Source organism: Perissodus microlepis, chromosome 10 (assembly GCF_051167445.1).
Source record: "Perissodus microlepis isolate ML-2025 ecotype Zambia chromosome 10, ASM5116744v1, whole genome shotgun sequence".
Lineage (NCBI taxonomy): Eukaryota > Metazoa > Chordata > Actinopteri > Cichliformes > Cichlidae > Perissodus > Perissodus microlepis.
Genome location: NC_140470.1, coordinates 2,493,627 through 2,514,690, shown reverse-complemented (window position 1 = coordinate 2,514,690; position 21,064 = coordinate 2,493,627). Strand labels below are relative to the sequence as shown.

At 40.8% G+C, this 21,064-nt stretch overlaps 2 protein-coding genes across 7 annotated transcripts in view; one reads left to right on the top strand and one right to left on the bottom strand.

Moving 5' to 3' along the window:
• The window catches only part of LOC146378596 (beta-galactosidase-1-like protein 2), a 10,204-nt gene extending 1,958 nt beyond the window's left edge, over positions 1-8,246 (bottom strand). Inside the window, exons 1-18 of one of the 6 annotated variants that reach the window (XM_084941461.1) lie at positions 8,013-8,243; positions 7,419-7,604; positions 7,263-7,331; positions 6,777-6,872; positions 6,328-6,436; positions 6,154-6,246; positions 5,991-6,072; positions 5,861-5,925; positions 5,690-5,774; positions 4,677-4,814; positions 4,414-4,497; positions 4,229-4,344; positions 3,988-4,134; positions 1,526-1,597; positions 1,329-1,407; positions 1,138-1,225; positions 943-1,054; positions 1-30 (exon numbers count right to left, since the gene is read on the bottom strand). The exon at positions 1-30 is cut by the window's left edge and continues 87 nt beyond it. In XM_084941461.1, the coding sequence (XP_084797587.1) occupies positions 1-30; positions 943-1,054; positions 1,138-1,225; positions 1,329-1,407; positions 1,526-1,597; positions 3,988-4,134; positions 4,229-4,344; positions 4,414-4,497; positions 4,677-4,814; positions 5,690-5,774; positions 5,861-5,925; positions 5,991-6,072; positions 6,154-6,246; positions 6,328-6,436; positions 6,777-6,872; positions 7,263-7,331; positions 7,419-7,604; positions 8,013-8,104 (1,743 nt within the window). In that variant the 5' untranslated portion in view covers positions 8,105-8,243. Of the gene's footprint in view, positions 31-942; positions 1,055-1,137; positions 1,226-1,328; positions 1,408-1,525; positions 1,598-3,987; positions 4,135-4,228; positions 4,498-4,676; positions 4,815-5,689; positions 5,775-5,860; positions 5,926-5,990; positions 6,073-6,153; positions 6,247-6,327; positions 6,437-6,776; positions 6,873-7,262; positions 7,332-7,418; positions 7,605-8,012 lie in introns of those variants that run through there. The other 5 variants (XM_084941462.1, XM_084941460.1, XM_084941463.1 and 2 more) reach the window with 5 other exon arrangements.
• Positions 8,247-10,409: 2,163 nt separating this feature from the next.
• ei24 (EI24 autophagy associated transmembrane protein) lies at positions 10,410-20,743 on the top strand. Its single transcript, XM_084941466.1, has 11 exons — positions 10,410-10,554; positions 11,692-11,828; positions 13,261-13,406; positions 13,617-13,677; positions 13,819-13,885; positions 13,971-14,095; positions 17,148-17,267; positions 17,367-17,478; positions 17,561-17,672; positions 19,168-19,242; positions 19,327-20,743. The coding sequence occupies exons 2-11, from the start codon at positions 11,787-11,789 to the stop codon at positions 19,487-19,489; spliced, it is 1,023 nt and encodes a 340-aa protein (XP_084797592.1). The 5' UTR covers positions 10,410-10,554; positions 11,692-11,786; the 3' UTR covers positions 19,490-20,743.
• Positions 20,744-21,064: the final 321 nt, after the last annotated feature.

Here is a 21,064-nt window from a genome sequence, read left to right as displayed (position 1 = left end):
ATTGATAAACACAACACCTTTCTCCCAGCCCTGCGGATCCCAGATACATACATTTATTAAAACAAATTAAAAAACAAGTATAAACACACCTGGCTTCTTTATGTATGTTTTTAACATATTTAGACAAGGAAACATTTGACTATTTTAAAAATGCCGCAGACAAAAGATGTTTTATAGTACTTGAAGGACAGCACAAATGGTAATTCTTCAGCGGTTCATTGAATAAGATTACCAACAGATCTCATATACTTCTGTTTAAAATAAAATAAATTACACCCACAGTATCAGAAGCTCATTTTGCCCCCATTGGCACTCCTTGTAGGAGTTTTGTGTACGTCCACCAGTACCTGCTTTCTAAACTCTCTTCCCTGTAAAATTATTCTCCTTGGTTTAAATGCCCATTCAACATTTCAGTGACACTGAAAGTTTTATTATTTTCAACTAAGTCATTGCATGACCTTCCATTTCTTCTTTCTGAGCCATTCTTTCACGAATGTGCTTCAGATCATTATCCTTTCAAAAAGGTCCACTTTCAGCTCACTTTTCAGATAAACGGATTCACATTACTGTATATTCAAGCGATGCTGAAGAATGCAAAGCTGAATCAATGCCTGCAAGCTACCCAGCGGTGAACTGGCAGTAATTTGATTTTCTTTACAGTTAATTTTGTTATTTCAAATAATTTGAAGAGCTTTTTATACCCTTTTCCAGATTGAAGACTCACAGACAGACACTTCAATAGGATAGAGCACAAAAGATCCTAATGACAGACATTTAAAAGTCAGTTTCCACCTGCTACTCCACAAAGAGGTTTCAGTCATCGGAATTCCTTCTTCTAATTTACTGGATTTCAAGGTGCAACAATGTGATTAGTCTTTTCCGTTCATTTAAATGTCATTTACTTATTTTTTAACATAGCTGTTTATGTTTATGTTCACTTACTGGCAGCTTCACAAACGTGTCACTTGGATACCCATATGCAAACAGTCTGCCCATGAAAAATCCAGGGAAGCTGGGGGTTTCAGAAAGACTTTTCCAGGGTGCTTGATAAAGACTGAAATAAGGCCACATCAAACACACGATTACAGACAAAAGCAAGTAATATGCAGCGTATTAGATTTAATAAAGTCTACAAACCTATCAATGAAGCTGGGTTTCATATCCAGGCTGTATATTGTAAAATCTCTCAAGGGGATATTGTTTAATAAAATGTCTCCCACTAGTCCTGCAAAAACACAAATCGAAATTGGCTTGCCCTCTACAAACTGATTGCTCGAGTGATTTAAAAGCAGGCAGAGCGATGAACAGCAAAAATTTCAGTCAGTCACCTTTACGTTGCTTGTCAAGCTCCCGTCCCTGGTGAACTCGTCCACAGTTCTCCACCAATAAACTCAAGGTACGACGTCCCTGTAGGGATCAATCACATTTATGTTTTTTGATCGTTTTAACAGCCAGACAGCTGCGTCTCCAGCATCCATCACACTGAATGAAGCCTTTCTCTTCACTGGTCAACTTGATGTCATACCTTACCATCAGGAACCGCCAGCTCCAGACTCTGGCGCTTGAAAAGGCCAATGTAGCTTCTGTCTACAAACACCTGGAGTAAAAAAACATTAGTGTCAAATAACTGTAGTAATTTAGTTTAAACTGTGTCCTGCTGGAAGGCACCAGAGCAACGCTCCACCCCTTTTTCTTTGAAGAATGACATATCCACTTAAGCCGAAGTTTAATTGGTTGGTCCTCACTTTAAGAGCATTTCATGCAATAAAACTGGTAAAGACAGCATGAGTGGTCAAACCTGTCAGTTTAATATCTCAAACCAGATCTACTAATATCTGGGCCAGTGCTAAACCCTCTTTTAGGGCTTACCAGAAAGGCAGAGTGTCAGTGCTGTAGGGCAAATTAGCATGATGATGCATTTACAAAAGTGTGTCCATGGAAGTGGAAAGATCATAGGGTGATGCAAACAGTGAGCTATCTTTATATCCAAAGATGCAGTCAGCTCACTTTAGTAATTACCTGACAAGAGGTGTACAAATTAGTGTCTAAAAATAAAGGCCTTAGATTGAGGGAGTGCAAAAGAAGCGAGTGAGGGTCTGACAAAAATAATACAATTTAAGCACATGGTTCTTTATGAAAACAGTGTGACTATGTAGAGAAATGAAAAGAAGAGGAAGAAGAATCAGGATGATTTTCTTTGGGGTGAACTCATCTGTGAAAGTGCTAAAACTGTGTGAGTTTGAGGACTAAGCCTCAGGTGGACCTCAGGATTTATCCAGAGGAGAGCGCCGTTATGATAAACCATAACCCTGTATAAACCTGAAACCATGGGACCTGCATGATGTGCAGAAGAACACTAAACATTATTTACCAGAGAGATGTTTAGATTTTGTTCCAGTCTCTATGTATGTGACTAAAAACACTGTTCAGTTCACTTCTGTTTGGTTTCAATTAAATAATAGACTGAAAGGGAGTCTGTAAGCATGCAGGTCGAGGACAGGGCCAAGGTTTTAGCAGTGTGCTCAGCTTTGACTGATCCAATTAATGCTTACTTTAATAAATATCTAGCATTATATGTTATATATATAAACAATGGTAATTTGCACAACTGCAATATCCAGACAGGTCAGGAACTATAATGGAATTACAAGATTTTGTAATCCTTTTTTTTTTTTTGTGGAAAAAACAATGAACTGTCTGAAGATTTTCTGCACACCGTAGGAGCACAAATCTCAGATTTACACAGTGGAATAGTTTGTCATAAAGCAGTCCTCCTCTGGCTCAATCCTGCGCTGCACCTGAGCTGTCAGATATAGCTGTGGCTGACATTAACTTTGAGAAAATTGGTAGAATTTAAAATTCACCAGAGAATATGTGAGGGAGAGAAGCCCATCAAGTGTAGAGACAGAGCGGGCAACTATCCCACAGGAACAAATGAAAGTGAGAGAGGAAAAAGCTGGAAACGACATCCACGAGCAGAGAGCTGTAAACAATACATAAGAACTTGTGAAGATGGTCAGACAGATGAGTTTAGGTTTATAACTTCAGCGTGACATTTGATCACATTTGTTCAGTTGTTGAATAACGTAAGCAGTTCTGACATCGAACTGAAGTAAGCTGTTGGTAAACAATTCACAACTGAAATATGTGCATGCAGCCTTTAATGGAACTACAAGATTTTGTAATCTTGAGTAACAGTGAGCGAACTGGACAGAGTCACTGTTTCTCAGTGTTTTTGCTCTGCTAAGACCTCAGTCAGGGCTAAAGTGGCAAACTCTAGAGGAAAGTGTATAAAATGTATATTCCCCAACATGTGCTAGCTGACCACTCAGAGGTAGTGTTTGCAGACAAGTCGGCATCTCAGTACAAACTACAGGTGGCCCTGGCAACAGTGACCAAAGCAATCACAGCACTCAGGTAACTGGTTACCATGAAGTCACTGATTGTCTTTTTCAGGAATGAATAGCTTATACTTAACAGCTTAACAACAACAACTCACAGCCGGCTGCGAAATATTAATTTTCTTATAATGACCAGCAGTTGCCGCGTGGTTGTTAACTTGTCTGTTGGCCTGTGTGACTGATGTAAACTAGGTTAACTGTCCTCTGGCTCCTGCTTTATATTTGATCGTTCAAATTTTCAGCAAGAAGGAATCATTTTGTTCTTGCAGGGTTTTTTCTAATTATTTATTTATTTGCTGTTCATTTTATGAACAATATCAAAAATGTTTACTGAATGAGCTATTAGGAGGATATTTTTAACCCTTGGACAGAGTCTGGTTAGCTGTTTTCCCATATTTGCAATTTTTCTATGCTGACTATCTAATGCCACTAGGTTTATATTTAACAGACATATATCTTTTAGCAGCAAGACATAACTTCCTTGTTTTTAATAAATTTGTTTTCAGCAGCTACAAACACATTATGGAAGCTAAGCAATTAGCTTATGGATAAATATCATGCACATGTATAGTGTGCATTAACTCACCAGGGCACGGTCTCTGACATTGTCCCCTGACTGTAACAGCCCTCCCCTCGTGATGATAGTCTCATACAGAGTGTAGCCATAGGACTGTCCATTTCTGTTGTTCACAGGTAGATTTTCCATGTTTACTGGTTTGGCAGACTTAAATGGCTGCAGAGACAATTGAAACAGTTGAACTGTCTGAAAAGCAAAATTCTTTACATTGCAGGATATATACGTTACAGATAATCTCACATAAACGTACTCCTTCTGTGAAGCTTAAAGCATCCCATAATGAAAGGTGCTGGTACATAATGGCTGGTTCATAAGCCTCCCTGTAATGCAGGACTGGCATGTCCGGGAAACTGTCAGAGCCTCCTGCTGCACAGAGAGGCAAAGAGGTCAGTAACTGAATGTAATAATGTGCTGCATATCTCGTGTTTTTCTTACTGTTTTTGTATCGAGAAAGTAAATCCCTGAGAAGATGGTACTTTGAAGTGTATTCCCCAGATTCAGACAGAGGAGCGTCATAATCTGCGGAACATCAACAGTGTGCGAAAACTGTCATTTGCTGCCACCTGCTGGGTGTTAAGGTCAACAGTACAGAACACGACATTTTCCAGCTCTCATACGGCAGTTATTAATCACTCAAACGTCTTTGTGAATTTGCATGAGAGTCTATTTGAGACTGAGCACAGTACAAAGGAACCAACCATAGCTGGGGACTAAAGCTCTGTATGAGGGATTGGCGAGTGCTCCGCTCATGAAGCCAAAACTGGATCCTCCGTGGAACATGTACAAGTTGACAGACATGCCTCTCCTCAGAATTTCCCTTACAGCGGATACCATATCTGACAAGAAATGAGACGTGTTCACAGTGTTTAGAATAATGGATTCATGCAAATACAAATTTTGAATCCCGAAACTCTTCTGACTCATTTTCTTAAATACGTAAGTGACTCATTCAAAAGCAGCATGACCCTGACATTTGCATGTCCACTGTGGGCATGTAGCTGCCATTTCTCATGCAAAAATCTACACTGGGGTGAGAAAGAAAGCACATTTACAGCAGTTTAGAGGAACTGGAGATAGAGTAGCACTAGTGAATCAGATGTATCAGAGGGGACAGACAATAACGCTACCCTTTGACTGGTTTTACTCATATATGCATTTTTTTCAAGGGTTAGTAAAATATTCGTAAAGTAAGAGTATAGATTTCTGTATCCAAATTTCTTTTCACAAGCAGGTTTTCCATGTTTACTGGTTTGGTTGATGTAAACGACTGTTTTTAAAACAAATTTGCTTTAAAGCAGTAATTATAAGACAAAAACCCAACAGATTTCTATTTCCAAATTTGGTTTCTGAAGCAGGAGATTTAGACCGATTTGTATTTCACTGCACAAACTGCACACAAATGTAAAAAACGAATGAAAGACTAATAAAATAACTACAGGCAATGATTTCCACAATATTTTTCTTTTCATTTTATAAAATATAAGAACAATTCAATTTGCACAGGACACTTTATGCCTGTTTTTTGCTAATGTAACATCACTATGTAGCAATGGCTTTCATAGATACTAAGAGAAGGATGTGTACGCTTCTTTTACCACCTCGCTGAATTATGAAGACTCCCTTGAGCGACACTCCATTGTTAGACCACCCAGGTTGATTATGAATAGCAGGGGAGCAACATGCCACTAGCAGCACAGAGAACCCTCCTTACCCTCTGGGGGCAGCACATGGTGGAGCTCTCCCCAGATATCATACCAGCCGGTCCAGTAATCCATCACCATGGTGGGGTTGTTGGGCTGAAAAGCAGCACGCACACAGTCAGCTTGCATCTCCTTACTGTCATCAGTGATGGATACAAGTGATGTGGAAAGGTGAGACTCACCTGGATAGCAGTCAGCTCCTGGATGTTTCTCTGATTTAGCTTCTGAAGCTTCACTGTCCTGAGGGCTACACAAGATTAGGTTAACTCTGTGTGTGCATGTTTATGTTTAGGTGTGTGATTATTAATATACCTCCATCCACACCCCCAGACTTTAACATTTTGTGCTTGTCTGATGTGAGCAGCAGTTCGCTGATCCCTCTGGATTGCAGAGCCTTTCAAAATAAAACACAAAGGAAGAAGTGAAAATAATCCTATTGATCCATTCTATGCCATCAAGTTTCATGTGTAGTCACCTCTTTAATGAAAAGCATATAACTCTGATCCTTTGCAAAGGAGCCATACTCGTTTTCCACTTGCACTGCAATGATTGGACCTCCTTTCTTGAACTAAAAAAACACAAACAAGCATATTTTTTTAATTAAAACGATTAACAGACTCTGCTTCAGCTGGTATGTTTCCAGCCTGACCTGCAATGGAACCAGTTTTGGTATCAGCTTGTCAAAAAAAGTGTTGACAGCCTGAATGAACCCTGGGTGCGTCGTCCGCAGTCTCATGCTGCTGTCTTGGAGGAGCCAGCTGCAAAGACATAGAAAACATGCTCAGTTAACACAACAGAGCCACAGTGAGTCTAAAATACTGGACAAAGCTTGAGACACTGAGCAAGCCTTTACTTTAAACAAGATGCAACTCTTCCACCCTGATTTCATTCAGAAAGCAAAAATGTCACTTTGTGTGTTAGATCAAGTAACTCTGCTGTCCGGTTAAATTCACTTAAATACAAAAATCTATTTACTCAGGACAGGCACTGAACAGACTTGCAGTTTAAACTAACGTCCCTTTTCATACCATATGAATATACACACAAAAAAATTCAGAATTTCTACATAAACCTACATACAGAGAACACCATGACTACCTCGGCAGTCCTCCTAGGTCCAGCTCAGAGGAAATGTAGGGTCCTGGACGCAAAATCACCCACAGTTCCATCTCAGCTGCAAGACTGATATAGGCTCTGAAATCCAAACAGAAAAGAAAATCAACAAGCAACTTTTTCCTGTGCAAACCCAAAGTTTAGACTCACAGTGAGGCTCCATTTCTTATTGTTTGGTGAGTTTGAAAAGTGCCTGGCAACAACACTGGCAGAGGCAGGACCTCTCTCTTCGCTTATCATCGCTGTGCAGTTAATTGCTCGATAAGCTGCTTTTGTTATGGAGATGCTGCTGTTGTCAGGTGCGACTCTCTGCCTCTAGCATCTCCCCTGAGCGCTGAGGACTTAGATGATGAAGAGAAAATGAAGAATATTCCCAAAATACCTTAGACCAGGTAATATTGTTAGAGAAGCTAGGAAGGTGGTGTGAAGGATGCTGTGTGGTGATCAATCATAAAAGAAAATTCTCCTTACTGTAAATCCAGCTGTGTCTGGAAGTTAAAAACCTCTCTTTCCGGCTGGTGCAGATTCCACGGCACATATCTGCAAGGATGGAGGGCGCCCACAGTTAACATTCAGCAGTGACAGAGCTTGTGATTCTAAACTCAATCACTGGAGCAGTGTTCGTACGTAGTGAGGGTATTAATCCCACAGGCTTTCATCTTCATCAGGCGGTCCCTCCAGTAGGCCCTGGGCACACGGAAATAGTGGATGGATCCCCCAATGATGCGGAAGGGCTCTCCCTCGAGGGTGAACTGGGACGTGTTGGCACACAAGCCGACCTTTCGGCTCATCCTCCTCTCCCTTCCCGACATGCTGGAAGAGGAGTTCCACTCAGTGTGTCACAGTCACTTAATGCCTAACATAGGCTATTGTACTCTAACTGACCACATGACATGCTTGGCAGGAATTTGCAGATGTCTTGAGTTGAGCAGGAGGACATCAGACTTCAGTAAACTCATATGGGCTTCTTTTACATTTTCTTCATCATCCATTAGTTTCTTATTATTCACTTCCCAAAATAAATAAAGTTTCTTATGACAACCATCAAACTGTGTGTAATACAGTGACACTGTTGTACTGTTATAGAAGCCACACAAACGATATTACTGTTGAGACTGTTTGAATTGTGTGTCTGTGAAAACTACATCAAGCTGAATCGTTGCATTAGAGGGGAAAACAACAGCCTCTTACTGGAACATACGTAACATTTTAAGAACTTACCCAAGATATCTGTACATGATGAATCCAGCAATGCACAGGCAGATGAGTGCATATTTCCTTTTGTGCACATTTCTTATCCTGAGGACAACCATGGATGGAGAGCGAGATCCCTTCTGGCAACATAAGCAACAGTCGAGTTAAGTTCACAGCAGCATCTGTGTGCAGATGAACGCATGATGCTGGTCTGAACAGTGCACCGCCTCGTGGGAGTGCCTCTGCGCGGAGCCATGGAAATCTAACTCACCTCATTAGCAGCAGGGTTTGTCTTCGGTATTGTTTGGCTTGTAAGAACTACTACACAGCTTCCTTTTTCTTTTCTTCTTTTTTTAGAGCTTTACCAGAAAAAACAACAAACATAATGAAAACATTTAATCCTGAAAAAGTTTCTTCCATCTTAAAAATAGTGTCTAGTAATCTAAAATATAAAAATAACGAGGAATGCGGCAAGTTATATCACTATCTCCAAAGTGTTCATTATTTTATCTTCTTTTGAAACTTGTCTAGATGTGTGGAGCTAATTGCATATAGCTGCCCTTCGTTCGTCATTCATAACTCATTCTATGGAGTTGGTCCTTATTTCTACATGTGCTGGGGACCATAACAACACCACAGTGGTGCCCAGTTCATGTTCTTCAGTTGACACATGTTGAAATGGGGTATTTTGCTTTGTTTGCCTCTACTATCCCTTTAAGTGCCATTAGTAGTCCAATAGACTCTGCACAGGCCTGTAGATTTCCTAACCTCTCCCAGCCACTCACGATCCACCCAGGTTCCCACAAGCTCTGTACCACCACAACACTCATATATGACTTAGCTAGTGGCCAGCAAGCATCAACTCTTGTAAGTGGAAAATGGCTCTTCGATCCCTTGCCTTATGACCCCTGTAAATACTTTCCTGATGCATTTTTTCAACTTTAGTTGCTACTGCTTTGGTTTCAAGACAGAAAAGATGATTATTTGTGCTCCTCAGAAAAGGAAGACAAACCAGGGTTAGCTGTTAGAGCCACTAGCTACAGCTAATTGTTTCTATTGGCTTCATAGTCGGAATAGCCCTGCACACGCAGGTTTTCAATATGCAGCTGTAGAAGCTGTTAGAGTCACGTGTGTAAACCTGCCCTCCTTTTCTTTTTGGTGTGCTCTTTCTCTTCCACTGTGAAAACACACTCACTCATAGAATTTCTCAAACTCTTAATGAGTTTTATTTAGGAAGGTTCCTAAATAATTGTCATGACCTGGAATTATCTGCATGGCCACAAGAGCTGGTGGAATTCTCTAAAAACTAAGGAATGCTGCTTCATTGCTTTCTTTCTTTCCCTTCTTTAGGAAAGTATGCAGTGGATTAATTTATAAAAGAAAGTGATGTCTGGCCACAGTTCATATGTTATGCACGGACCCACCATCATTACAAAGGTGGAGCAGCTAGACAACAGTGCATTTTCAGTTTTAAGCAATATGCTGTTTATGTCTCTGTGATAGAAATGGCTCCTTATCAGGTTATTATAATAAAACTCCCATATTTACATTCAAAATTTATATAAAGTTCTTGGGCGCTTTATTAAAATAATTAAATCGAATTTAAGATTGATCATAACACATTTTGCATTAGTTATGTTTGTTGTTGTAGTATTTTTAAATAATTGACTGTAGGCCTCTTCTTTAGCTTTATATTCGTCCTTGAAGTTGTCAGTGTTTCAAAAAAAGACACTTTGCAGGTATTTAAGGAGCTTTAGGTCAGCGTTTCAAACGCAGCTTGCTCTTTCTCTGCCCCACTGCAGTTTCTCCATTTCAATTACAAGCCCATATGTGCTGTAGCTTTTAGTCTTTTACCTCCACCCGTAACCTCAACCTTTCTTTATCTGCTCCTCACTCAGTTCCCAGGCTTTCACACATTTTCTCTGCATGAGGTCTCTCCAAGGCGTCCTCACTTCAAACACACACACGTGAATTTGAATATGCTAACTTTCATTGTTATACAGCCCGAGGCCCAGCTGTGCTGCATTTTTCTAACACCACGTACTTTGCATGTGAGATTTAAAAATTCCATTTATCTTGTCATGCTAATCGTTGCTTTATTCACTACCTGCTGCAGTTGCATGTGGATATGTTCTAAATTTATTTCCTTTTATTCCCTCGTGAGCCGATAGCAACACAGCAAAACTTAATTCTGCAACCTTATAACAAAGCTAACAAAGCTATCTAGCTTCTCTCACAATCATATAACATCAGAGATATAGAAAATAAAATATCGCTGTCGTCTTAATAACTTATTATAAATACGTAATTAATGCTCGACACACAATAAAATGCGTCATAATGTGGACACACCCCTTAGCATTTTAATGCGCTTTTACTCCACTTTCTCTCTTCGCCTTCCAGTATTGAGGACTACGCTTCCCATGCTCCTTCGAGGTTGGAGCTTGCGCAATTTGTTTTCCACGGCCCTAGCTGCTGGCAGTGGCTGTATGCTGTTTGTTGTGTTTACATTAAGGAAGAGAAAGAAAGAATTTCCCAAGTTATTGTAACACCGTGGCTGTCGCATGAGGTAAGCACCAGACCTTTGTTAAATGTGTGCTCTAGCTGTCTGTTAATCACTTGTATGGACGTTATCAGGAAGAAAAAGTCTACAGTTAAATTAGTTGTTGAGCGATAATTTAGCTAGCATCACAAACAGACAAGCTAGTTGAACACTAAAGAAGCGAAAGTCATCGATTACAGGGCCATAGGCAACATGCTGAACTCTATATATGAGATTATGCCAGTTTTAGAGGATTTTTAAGCAGACCACAATGAGCCAGTTAGCCCTGAGTGTGTGTTATCATCTTTTTGCGCTAACCCACTGAGTCAGCTTGCTAGCGTTGAATAAAACAGTATCGCACAGAGACAATAGGTGGACAAACGTTTGCATCTTAAGACAAAGGAGAGGACATCGCTGGTGTATAATGTCACCATGCAACAAATAAGACGATAGCAGCGTTTATGAAACGCACATAAGCTTTGCTTCTCTTAGCAAGGCATTAGATGCTGATAGATTTTGTGCAGAAGTTATTAAGTTGTGATCTATATGAAAGTGGTTAGGTATTCTGTAAGAGCACGTGTTTAGTGTGCGGACAAGTATTTTTAGAAAGACTCTATACATATGTATGGGTGTGTGTATGTATGTATGTATGTATGTATGTATGTATATATATATATACATACATACATATATAGTCAAATGTGGCTGATAATGGTATGGTTTTTAAAATAAAGAGTTACATCATCATCAGCTTGTGAAACAGTAAAAACGGTGACCAAATATCAAAACTCTGAGAGAATTTGCCAAACATTGTATTGTTGAACTTTCTTAGTATTAGAAGGCTTTTTCTGATGTATGTAAAACGCTAACTAATGGAGGTTTATTTTTATGGATGTGCATGGAAAACTACCAGGTTCAGAAAGGCTACTGTTTGTAAAAGCCAAATGATAAGCTTGTTATACAGATGGCTGATTCATTGAAGAGGTAAAAACATTAAATATTATGTGACAGTTGAGTTAACAAAAATCACAAGAAAATAGGTCTTCAAGCAGTTGTGTGTCTTAGCAAAGCAAGTAGCAAGAGCTGTTAGCATCTGCATTTCAAAGGTTGAAAGTTTTCCATTCAGCCCCTCACTTTGTTTCCTTGGGTTTTGGTTTGTTGCAGGTTACTGGGTGAGCCCCTCCCTGCCATGAGAGCGGACCACCAGGTCACCAGCCCCCCCTCCTTCTGCAGTTGATGGATCTGCAGCTGGTGCAGAGATGACAGACAGCGTCAGGGCTTTCCTCCGCGATGTTGCGACGGTTAGCAAACACAAAGACACTGCACCCATAAATAATTTATGACATAACGTGCAAGTATGTAGTGTATGCAAACTGAAACAGAAACATTCAAAACAATGGACCCATTCAGCCTTGCTGGTTGAAACAGTAGAAAGAGTGAGCTGAAGATTGTAATTCTGACTGATTTCAGTGACATACACATGATTTAGCAATCTTAATGTAGATAGTATGTTCCATCCATTTGGTGTCAGAGTATTGGATGTTAAAGTTCTGCTAGTAGCCAGTTTTGAAACTTGGCAGCCGACATCTTGGAATAAGCCCAGACTCTCATTTTTAAGTCTCTTTCTAAATAAAAGTAGAGCGATCATTTCAGTGGTCACTGGGACAGAAAAACTGCTTATACAGAAACACAAGTCATATTCAATAAAAACAATTTCACAAGTTTGGAAACTTTGCTCTAAGTTTAAAGAGCTTTTTTGCCTCTTAAGTTACACTGTTTAACATCATTAATGCTTCAGTAACGGTCCAGTGCAGAGCCAAAATAAACAGCTTCTCTACTCAACAAATGTCACACTAATTCACAATGTGGATCCACAGTAGGGACATAACGAGCAGAGAGAGGTGCCTCCATGCAGCAGAAACTGTGTTGAAACCTCTGCTGTGTCCATGCATCTGTGCAAACACGAGGTTGTTTCCAGTTTCAGCACTCACTGAGTGCATAGAAATATTCATCAGAAATTGAATCTGTGACTGAAGTGTAAGAAGAAGAGCAAACTCAACCAGACAAAACCTCCAAAGACACAATAATGTTTGCATATGTTTCTCTAAAGGGCTTTACTGTGAAGCAAGTTCATCATAGCCAGGTTTTCTGTGGATTAGCTCGCTTCACAAAACCTAAAACCCCAGGCATTGGTCAAATCAGGACATCATCAGCTCACCCATGGAAATGCATGCAATGAAGCTTGCATCACACAGTCTGAGCTGATGTTAATGCCAGAGGTGGATGTTGCTCTGCAATTGCCAATGATCTACTGAATCAGTAATGTTTAGGCATTATTCAGTAAGGTCTTTAGAATGACTCATTCTTTTACAAATGTTGGTAAAACCAGACTGCATGGCCATGAGACTGACAGTGTTTGACTTCAAAGATTAAGATGTGTGGCCCAATGCTTTTGTCTGTTTAGTTTATGCTAATTCAAAGCATGACCATGCAAAGTGCAGTTGGCACTACTGTAACTACAGCTGGGCTCCAGTGACGGTGTTATTAAGCCATACTTTGAACCTGTGCAGCCTGAACGTGTCCGGGTTACTTCAAGAGCCTCCAGAAATAATATTTGTCTTTGAAATAATGTCAAATGTTCTTTACTGACCTCACGGGGATCATTCATTACAGAGAAGATTTAAGACTTGTAGAAATGCTCCGACTGTCTCTTTTTGTATTTATGCTCTACAGGGGATCAAGGACTCCATATTGGGGATTGGAACAATCTCCAAGCTGGATGCTCGTATCCAGCAGAAAAGGGAAGAGCAGCGGAGGAGAAGGGCCAGTGGGGCCCTGGCACAGAGACGGGCACAGAGTGAGGAGCGCAAACCGGACAAGTAAGCACCCGAACACATTTTGGTCGCATTTTGTTTTCTTCACTAGTAAATATAATAATGTGTGAATTACAACATGTTATCTAGTTGGGGCCATCATCATATCCACCCTGCAAACTGCAACACGCTGACAGTTCTCAGGAGTTTGTTTAGAAGTAATGAAATCAAGTCATGTGAAAGTGAAACATTAGTGTTGTTCATTTTCTCTTCTAGTGAACCCAAAGTAGCCAGCAGGATTTTTCAATGCTGTGCCTGGAATGGAGGAGTGTTCTGGGTAAGCTTAAACTGTTACTGCCTCAAATGTGAAACATCATTATCCACTAAAGTATCAAAGCTGAATACCAAAGTTAAACAACCACGCTATGCAGGGAAGCACAAGTTAAAGAATAACAACGGTATTTCTTTCTCTTCTCAGCTCAGTCTGTTTCTCTTTTACCGGGTGTTTATTCCACTCCTGCAGGCTCTCACGGCAAAAATCATTGGTCTGTATGGCTGCTGCTCAATCTGGACCAAGTTTTCCAGTATGTTACGGGAAGCAGATAATTACCAAAGCTGTTTTTGTTCCAGGTGACCCCTCCCTCCATGGCAGTGTGTGGTCCTGGTTAGAGTTCATCCTGACGTCCGTCTTCAGTGCTCTCTGGGTCCTCCCCTTGTTTGTCCTCAGCAAGATCGTCAATGCCATCTGGTTCCAGGTCAGGCCCTTCATTAAAATCAGAGTTCCACGCCATGCACACGAGATGGTAACTTTTTTTGTCCCCTTCAGGCATCGGAGACTGTTATTACTTCTGGTGTACGATTTTCTGTAGTAGCATTCCACTTTAGCTCACAGCGCAGTACACTATACTGAATCAGTGTCAGCTGCTGAGATTTATAAAGCCAGCGCTGCCTCAAGGGCTGCTGAAATAGCCCCAAAATGTAAAGAAAGACAGAGGATACAGAGAAGTTTGAAGGGGTGTTTAATAATGTTCCCTCTAAGCTGCGCGCATGCTGGCACGGCCTCTGCGCACAGAAAATCTGCTTTGCGCACAAAAAAAGAAATCTAACCTGAATTGAAATTAAAATTAAAACTTTAACAATTCTGTTTTGCAGTGTTGGTCAGTCAGTGACTGGCTGCTCCCGTATGGAATTACAACGATGCCACCTTATCCCATAGTCCAGCCAATGATGCGATTTACATTCGTATATGCGCAGCCAATCAACGTCGTTGACAGGCTATGACAGCGTCCTTATGTGCCGACACCGGTGTTTTAGCGAGCAAAGCGGCTGATGTGGAGTGAAGCCACGTTAATGACAACGTGTACAACCATTGGAGATGTGAGCAGGACAGACGGAAAAAGTGTGGACTTTATACCAGTTTTTAAATTGTGTTGATCGGCCACGTAAAACCAGAGTTATGATAAAAATATCTGCAATGTTTGGTTTTCTTCCTGAATACTGTCGTTGTTTATATTTACTGCAGGAAGAAACGGTAAAAACAGCGTTTTATAAGGATAGCGCTCGAAAGCCTGTGAGCAAAAACAACACCAAAAAAAACCCCACCCTTTCCTGTTGGTGGAAAAATGATATGGCAACATGCCATTTAGTTGTTTAGGGAGGGGGAAGTTTTAGGAGTGACGGCGTGTTTTGAGATGTGAGAGATTTGCGACGTTTAGCGCAAATCTTGTGTAGTTAGTGTGTCGTTAGTGTGTAGTGTAGTCAATAGTTTTGTTGTGTGTGTCAGAACAATGAGGTGACTGCTGAATGTTACAGCTGTTACAGCAGTGATACATCTGCTGTTGTCAGGCCTGCAGGTATCAGGCTGTTGTTCTCCTTTATCTCATAGTGGACAGAAATTATTTTTTGGAGCGGCACAAATAATTTGTGTGGCATCAAATTTGATGCAGAACAGCTGATTGTTCTGTAAATAGTTTGAAATGTTTATTTAAAAAAACGCCTTGGCTGCATTTTTAGGTAAACAGCTGCAAAAAACTTTGTTGTTTGCAAAACTCAGTTACTTTTTTGAAGAAGTAACCATATAATTAATTGCCCAACATTGGTCATTATATACTGTATGTTGCAGACAGAGAGTTACAGGACAAGCAAGTCAGAGCTTTATAAAAAAAATAAAATAAGTTAGTTGTGTTTTCAAAATTGGAGTTCAAGTTATTTTTACTTCCAATAGTGTTAACATACTGCACAGGTCATGAACAAGATTTTTTTTAATTTTCATTGTAAATGGGCTAAAGCAGGTAATTAAAAGTAGTCTAACATAAATGTAAATGCTGTAATTTGATTATTTTAATAAACCATGTAACTTGGATGGATTGGATGCCGGCGTGACCACAGTGCACACGTCTGATGTCGCTCACAGTGGTCCAAGTGTCCGCTCAGGGAGTTTGTGTGTTCGCTCACACACATGAAACATTAGAGGGAACATTGGTGTTTAATAAAGTCTGCTGTTAGATGGCATTGCAGGGCTTTATTAATAAAGAAGCTGTAGACACAGATGTTGCTTCTATTCATGGATGAGGCCAGAAACAGTCTAAGGTTAAACTTTTGTTTGTCCTTCCTGTACAACTATTTTTAATACAAATTTGGATATTGTATAAAATGGAAATAAAAGCTAAATATGATTATTTGCAAATTATAAAAGCAGTAAGTACAAACTGAAAAATGTTGTCATAAAAAAACCCTGAAGTTATGCAATGCTGTGTGCACCTCATAACTATGTTCTTTAGCGAGAGGTAAGTAACAGTGTAACAGAGCATCCTGGTAAGTTAGAATGGGGTCATGATTTTTAATAACTCAACCATACGGTTACAGAAAAATGTTTCTCACAGTAAAGAAAGTCGTGATTGGTTTATGCTAGGGTCCCACAGCTTAAAAAAATAACTTTAATCAACCCAACACCAGAAGTAGCACATCCAACATACCACACTGCTGACCACCAGAGGAGACTACCAGCTCATCATCAGGTGTGATTTCCACACGTAGGAGCAGATGAGCCAGGGAAAGGAAAGAGGTCTCCAGAGCACTCACCGATTCAGCAAAACCTAGTGGCATGTGTGCATCATGTCTTTGATCTAACTGAATATGAATCAATTTGTGACTACCACACCAACAACAGAAAACCGAAAATATTGTAAAGTATTTTTTAATGGTTAAAACAGATTAATCACCCTGCTTCCACAAGAAAGGGCTAATCACACACCCTTCTTCTTGCTGATGGAACAAGCACAGTGCCACACCCTGTCAGAGAAATGGCCCACCGGTGCTGCCTGCGACTCTCATCGGTCTCATACTCCTGACTCTGATGAGCAAGTGGAAACCAACTGTGCTCAATCACAGAGCTGCAGAAAGGGTGATACATGAAGAGACAGGAGAAAGCAGAAGCACTATGGGATGTAAAATAATATGGCACATAATATTATTCAAATATTCCCTCTATTAGTTCAAGTCTTTGTTCACAATATACAAGGCTGAAAATCAATGTGAAATGAGCAATCTATTAAGATCTTAAAAAAAGGACATCTTTGTCAAACAAGACCGGGCTGTTTTCAGCACGATAATGCCAAATCACAAAACCTCAGACCTGTCGATGAACTTCTGACAAACATTTGTTGTTGTGGTTATTTTGAGAGGATGATATTCGAAAATAAGAACGGGAAAACAGCAGGGTCAGATGTCCATTACAGAGTTAAAAGCAGTTATACCTCCTGTTTGGCTGCAGTGACACTGATATCATTACGTTGCTCTGTGTTATAGGACATAGCTGACCTTGCATTTGAAGTGTCTGGCTGTAAAGCTCAGCCATTCCCCAGCGTCAGTAAGATCATCGCAGACATGCTTTTTAACCTCCTCCTCCAGGCGCTCTTCCTCATTCAGGTACATTTTATCCTTTCTTTAAAATAAATCTGCATAGCTGCCTGTGTTTCTCGCTTTATTCCAACTAGTGTCGCTGTGTGTATTTTTGTGGTCCTCCAGGGTATGATCGTTAGTCTCTTCCCCATTGATGCCATTGGACAGATGGTTAGCCTCCTCCACATGTCTCTGCTCTACTCCCTGTACTGCTTTGAGTATCGCTGGTTCAACCATGGTGAGTCCTCAGTCAGCTTCTATACAGACACAGACTCATCTGAAACCTCTAAACGATGTGTTTTTTTTTGTGTTTGTCTAAGGCATCGAGATGCACCAGCGGCTGTCCAACATTGAGAGAAACTGGCCATATTACTTTGGCTTCGGCTTACCCATGGCTCTGCTGACTGCCATGCCCTCATCATACATCATCAGGTTAACACTGCATGATTTTTTTGTGATCATTATTACAAGTATTATTTTGTTTGTGGTCCATTTTCCAGTCGTGTTTTTTTTTTTTACACCTTATACATACACACAAACTACAGAAATATATTCAAAACTAATGAAAGGCACATATTGGAGACCAAAGTGCTCAGAAGTAGGTGCAAAGGACTTGGTCTGAGTAGAGAGTCCGTATGTGAGTGGCCTGAGTGATGGGGGTTACTAAGACCATGGCTCAGATTGGTGAAGAGGGTGGAGGGATAGTGTTTGTTAACAGTCCGAATGGCTCAGGGGAAGAAGCTGTTTGTGAGAGTGGAGGTGTGGGACCTGATTGACCTGAGGTGCCGACCAGCGAGTCAAACAGTTGTTGGGCGGGGTGCAAGGGGTCACGTGGGATGGCCCTGGTTTTCCTGAGACAGGAGGATCTGGTGATGGCCTCCAGGGGTGGCTGAGGGCAGCCAATGATTTTTAGGGCAGTGTTAATTACCCTCAGTACAGCCGTCCTGTTCTCATTATTGTCCCCTGTGTACCAAACACCCAGGCAGTAGGAGAGCACGCTCTCCACTGAGGAGCGATAGAAGGCCAGCAGCAGCTTCTGGTCCAGGTTATTCTTCCTCAGGACAGGAGGAAGTGCAGCTGCTGTTGGGCCTTCTTTACCAGCACATTGGTGTTGTGGGTCCAGATCAGCGGAGATGTGCCCAGAAAACTGAAGGTGGAGACAGATTCCACCTGTTCTGCGTTTATAATAAGAGGGGAGGGGAGTGGACCTGTCTGTGTCTCCTGAAGTTCATTATGAGTTCTTATCTTTTAAGGACGTTCAGCTTCGGGTTATTTCTTGAGCACCATCGGGACAAGTTTTCTACCTCCACCCTTTATGCTGTCTCATCTCCATCAGAGTATGGCAATGACAAATAGCAAACATCAGAGTCCACACTGATGCCTGGCAGGTGTGTTCACATGTAACAAGGAGGAGTTACTGTACAGTTTTATAGATAATGATAGGAATGATTTCCTGAAGTGTTCTTTATGGCAAGGCTGTTGAATTATTCTGAGGGAGATGGAGCGGTGCTGCCTCAGAAGTGTGCAGTAGAGATGGGCTGTCCATGATGGAGAGCAGTTTGTTCAGCGACCTCCCAAACCTCACTGACTCAAACGCCTCCAGATTCTGGCCAGTGATGGTTCCAGCATCTCTGGGTCTGTTGCTGACCCTTCTTCCCAGCATATAACAGCAAAACAGATGGCACTCGCTACCACAGACTGGTAGAAGATCTCCACCATCCTGCTGCACTCATTAAAGCTTCCTGAGCGTCCTCAGGAAACAGTCTGCTCATCCCCTTCACTTTGAGAAGGAGAGGAACTCCACTATTTATAATTACAATATATTACAATGGAGTAATTAGTTATAAATAAATATAATGAATCTGGAATTTGGACCTTCTGCTCTGTTTTTAATGGTTTTTAAATGCTATCTTTGTTTCCTATGCAGCGGTTGCTTGTTCTCCATCCTTTTCCCTCTGTTCATCATCAGTGCTAACGAGGCAAAGACACCAACCAAGCTGTAGTGAGTGTCCAACAAACACACTGTAAGAACAATAAATAAAAGGATCTATTTCACAAGTGACTGATGTCGATTTCACTCTTCCAGCCACTTCCAACTGCGTCTCTTCTCCCTGGTCGTGCTGATCAGCAACAAGCTTTTCCACAAGACTGTCCACCTGCAGTCATCACTGACGTCATCTGCCTCCACAGAGAGGCTGTCAACACCTCACACCTCCCCGACCCGCCAGAGGCTGCTGCCCACCCAGTGAAGGAGATAGGATAGTCACCAACAAGCGGTTTCACTGAAAAAAAATTTTTTTTTTCTTTTTCTAGAAGGATCGTCCTTAATGAAGATGAGTTCAGCTGGTTCATGTGGTTCAGGACAAAGGGTTTACATGTTTTTGTGTAATCTGTGCCGCCTCAGTTACTCATTTTTATCCACCTTTTCTGTGTGACACAAAAATCGACTGACCTGTGCCTCACAACCAAAACACTTTAAATACTAAGATCCAGACTTCTTTTTACTTTGACTTTTCTTTCTTTCTTTGCATAATGTGCCATTTGAGTGACTCTCCTTTTAATAAATTACAGCACAAGACATCACAAAGTTTTAATTTCTTTAAGCAAACGTGACTAAAGAAGGATATTTTTCTCTTTGAAGGGGCTTTTTTGTGTTCAGAAGCAAAGCACAGGTGTGTTTTCTTAAAAGTCACACTCCTCCCTCACAGATCCAACACTTTCTTGCACACGGACGTGTTTCTCTATTAAATTCTGCTCTCCTCACAGTCCCGTCTGCAACCTTGTACAGTTATAAAGGGAGGTTTTTTAGTTTGAAATCCCCACAGCTTTGTTTTCAGTAGAGTACAAGCATCGTTTCAGGAGCTGCTATTAAAAGGCAGAGTGACCTTTTTGTAACGGAAATCAACCAGAAAGTCACTTGTGTGCGTTGACAAAACTGTTCCTCTGCGTCCCATCCCAAAAATAAAAAGTCTGGATTCTGCTGTCTAACGTCACAATACACACGGCTACACCGGCAAAGGGCAAGCTTCATTAGAGCTTTTAGTGTATTGATAGATGAGACGACACTGCCAAACCGCTACATCTTTAACTTTACTTTGACCACTTCAACGCTAAGCTCTGTCACAAAGGAGTCATGTAGCTTGTAGCTTTACAACAGACGGGTGATCAGCCTCGACTCGCTTGGTCTAGTGCCCCTTGCACCTTAAAGAGAACTTGATGCAAATATAACTGATCCCCAAATATCATTGGCTGTTTGGTTATTTGTGCTGTACATAATGTTAATACCTCCTGAATGTTCAGTCAGAAGCCCAGCGCCACACAATGACCCCACCCCAACCATTGTCTCATCAGAGCTCGTGGATGTGGAGAGGGGCCATGATTTTAAACAGTGTGCAATTATTGTAAGAAGAGCATAGTGTTTGTGCAGACTGATATTTGTGAGTGAGGTTTTGTAAAAGTAATACTTCTAATTTGAATAAAATTGGTCAGTATTCAATATTTGAGCTCTTGTGTTTCTGTGTTTTTTGTTTCTCTACGACATTTCAAACTCAGCATTGCAAAGATAAGGATAGATAAATGATTTATATCACTGAAAATCAGATTGAGTCCTTGGTTGATAAAAAAAATGTTTCAGGCATCTAACAGAAAGGTATCAGAGATGTTTTGAAAACTGGCTTAACACAGATGCAGATGGACTTTTGTACTTGATTGAGCTAAAAAGACCTGTGATTAACTGATCACCAAAAGATACAGTGGGAGGATTAATTATTTGACCCCTGTTAAATTTGGAAGATTGCTCATGTACAGAGAAATTAAGTTTCCAA

Excerpts from the sequence above, each read along its gene's own strand:
- ei24 (XM_084941466.1), top strand. The coding sequence starts at position 11,787 with ATGACAGACAGCGTCAGGGCTTTCCTCCGCGATGTTGCGACG. Across the intron at positions 13,407-13,616 it reads GAGGAGCGCAAACCGGACAA|TGAACCCAAAGTAGCCAGCA; the intron begins GTAAGCACCCGA and ends TTTCTCTTCTAG. Across the intron at positions 17,673-19,167 it reads CCCTCATCATACATCATCAG|CGGTTGCTTGTTCTCCATCC; the intron begins GTTAACACTGCA and ends TTTCCTATGCAG.